At 32.7% G+C, this 3,030-nt stretch overlaps 1 protein-coding gene across 1 annotated transcript; it reads left to right on the forward strand.

Annotated features, from left to right (window-relative positions):
• On the forward strand, positions 1–1,400 carry LOC129430072 (C-C motif chemokine 4-like). The gene is made up of 3 exons (XM_055187093.2): positions 1–786; positions 940–1,051; positions 1,145–1,400. Exons 1-3 carry the CDS (start codon positions 717–719, stop codon positions 1,266–1,268), a joined length of 306 nt encoding a protein of 101 aa, XP_055043068.2. The 5' UTR covers positions 1–716; the 3' UTR covers positions 1,269–1,400.
• Positions 1,401–3,030: the final 1,630 nt, after the last annotated feature.

A 3,030-nucleotide genomic window follows, 5' to 3' on the forward strand; every position in this document is an offset into this window, starting at 1 on the left:
GGGTGATGAGGAAGTCATGTAATGGAAACAACGGGTAAGGGGGGCCAATGACCCCCTCACAAAAAGACCAGAATAGCCCGAGGACAATAAACAAATAAATTTAATTGAGAAAAACTATGCAAAGAATTATACAGTATTACTTAAGCATGCTTTTCTAATATAAAACTGATTACATAGATAGCAAACCATGATAAAGCATTATCTGTTAACTGATGAGTAACTTGTGATATTAACCGAACTCAGATGACATTGTGTGCAGATCTGTTAACCACACACAAAATATTTTCTGACTAGCCCTTTTTTACCATCACCCATTAATAGAGTAAACATTTCCTGCATCACAAGCCCCAGACTAATCTTATTTCAAAAGGCTACATAAAAGGACTTTTCTTAAAATACATTTCACTCGAGAACATGTGGGCAGGACTTGCAACCTCAAAATGCTAATAAAAGACCCTATAGCAGAAGATTAGCTTGATTTATGAATGAGGTCTTATTATTATCATGGCACATCATGGTTTCCCACCAGGCCTGTGATGTCAATTGTTCCTCATTGTACTGAACCTTGAGGTTTGTGTAGTGGAAAAAGTACAGCCCCCCATTGTGAACCCAGACCTTATAAAGCGCAAGGCATTAATGAAGTGATCAAACTCAAGACGACCCGCCGCTGACAACACAACAAAATCTACTGATTAACAACAACCAAAGACTCCAACATGAGACTTCACTGCGTCTTCATCGCCTGTTTCGTCCTCTTTGCCTGCTGCTCACTGGCAAACAGTGAATGTATGTGTTTTTCTTAATCTTTCTTTATGAATGACTAACAATCTGCAAAAGTTGATTTCAAAATGATGTTTTATTTACTTTTAGTATATTAATACACTGAACTGCTGTGATTCAAAATGAATGAACTTTATTATCTCTGTATTTTTCCTGCAGATAGCCAAGGTCCTGATAAATGCTGCTTTTCTTTTTCCAATGTGAAAATCCCAGTAAAGCAAGTTGTCGGTTACCATACAACTCATTCTGAATGCCACATGAGTGGAATCATGTAAGTTTCTTTTTTGTGTGTTAATTAATATCAATAGCATTAGTGAATCTGATGTAAAATCTAAAAAAAAACATTTTCTTTTTGGAAATCCAGTTTAATCATGCAATCTGGAAAGGAAATCTGTGCTGACCTGAACGAGAGATGGGTTCAGAGGCTGAAGAACCGAGTGGACGAAAGCACCCAGATGATGACAGAGGGCTCTGGGGACAGCAATTAATATTTAACTTTTAAGTTTTAGTCTTTTTTATATTATATATAAAAACTAAACCAACCCCTTTTGGAATTTACCTCCACAATGCTGTTCATTGATTGTTGAAAAGATTGTGATTATGCATTTATAGCAAATGTAAAATATTATATATTTTAACTTTAACATATGCTCAAATAAACAAAATACAAATGACACGTTGTCAAAATTGTACTTTTTTTGAAAACACAATTTCTTGAGATCAGTTAAATTCGTAAAGTTAATAAGCTCAAAGCAAGAGTAACACAAATTACAATACAGTAAAACACACACGAACACTTATAATAACTTCACTATCAATTCTGTTGACAACTACTAATGCTACTTTCTAAATGAGATAGTTATTAAATGGGTCACTGTAAAAAAAAATGCTGTAATTATGCAGCTGGTTGCCAGTAACCTACTGTAGAAAATAAAGACTAAAAATGTTTCATGTTCATTTAACTTTGAACAAATTGTTGCTAGTAAATAACCTAAATGTAAAATCTACAGTAAGTTACTGGCAGCTTGTTGCCAATAAAAGCCAGTAATACTCTAATTTCTACAGACATTTTTTACAGTGTATAATAAACATTATATTACTATGCCTCTGTGTTCTTGTGTGCTACTGTTGAATAATTTTGCTTACAAAAGTGGGTGCATGTGGACCTTTTACTTACAAAAGTGTACTTTTTGACAATGACAACCTTTATGTACCTTTTCTTGTAAGAGTGTAGTATAAAGTCTGGTACAGCCGAGATGCATACTTCAACAGGCCTCATTCATATGTGAAAATAAATCGGATATAGATTGGATCATAGGTGTCATTTACACTGGGGACGCTGGGGACATGTCCCCACCACTTTTTGAAATGGCTGATTTTGTCCCCACCACTTTTTGAAAGAATTTTGTTAAAATGTTCTGAAAAATCAAGCAATACCTGTGCGACTTTCACTGCTATTTTTGTCTTGTTTTCAGTATAAAATTCTTAAATTAAGATGCTTTTTCTTGATGACGTAATGAATGACCTAAGAAAATAAGCCTGTTTTTAGACAGAAAAATTTACAATTTAAGTGATTTTGTGATTAAAACAAGCAAAAATATCTGCAATGGGGTGAGAAATTGTTTTTTTTAAATAAGATTTCTTTTTTCTTAAACACTAAATGTTAAAATGTCTCAACCCACTAGCAGATAATTTTGCTTGTTTTAACTAGACTTATTTTCTTATGTCGTTTTGCTCATCAAGAAAATATATCTTGATTTTATAATTTTTAGATATTTCTACTGAAATCAAGAAAAAAATAAAGTGTACACTGCAAAAAAGTATTTTGTTATTATCAGGCACCAATTTTTTTTAAGGGGGCACAGTGTCAACAGCTCACAGAAATTTGAGCATACACAGACATCAAACGAAATATTATAGAGCTTTCAGTCTTTTCCATGGCACTTACATTTCTAACATTTGAAAACCCCTGCTTTCATGCAAAAAACTCCAAAATAAGAGTGATGACTAACTTTAATATCAAATACTATTCAATCGGAATTATGACACATTTGCATCATATTTACATCTGAAACGGCATGTTTTATTTAAGTCTTAATGGCTTGTTTAATTGTGTCATTAAAGCATTTTGCACAACAACTACATTATCATATAAAATCCATAAAGTATAAACAACGAAAATGACATAAGCTATAGCCACGTGATTGATTTTAATGTTCAATAATGATTTAAAAAAATATGTTTAGATAA

This window comes from Misgurnus anguillicaudatus, chromosome 18 (genome assembly GCF_027580225.2).
Source record: "Misgurnus anguillicaudatus chromosome 18, ASM2758022v2, whole genome shotgun sequence".
NCBI lineage: Eukaryota > Metazoa > Chordata > Actinopteri > Cypriniformes > Cobitidae > Misgurnus > Misgurnus anguillicaudatus.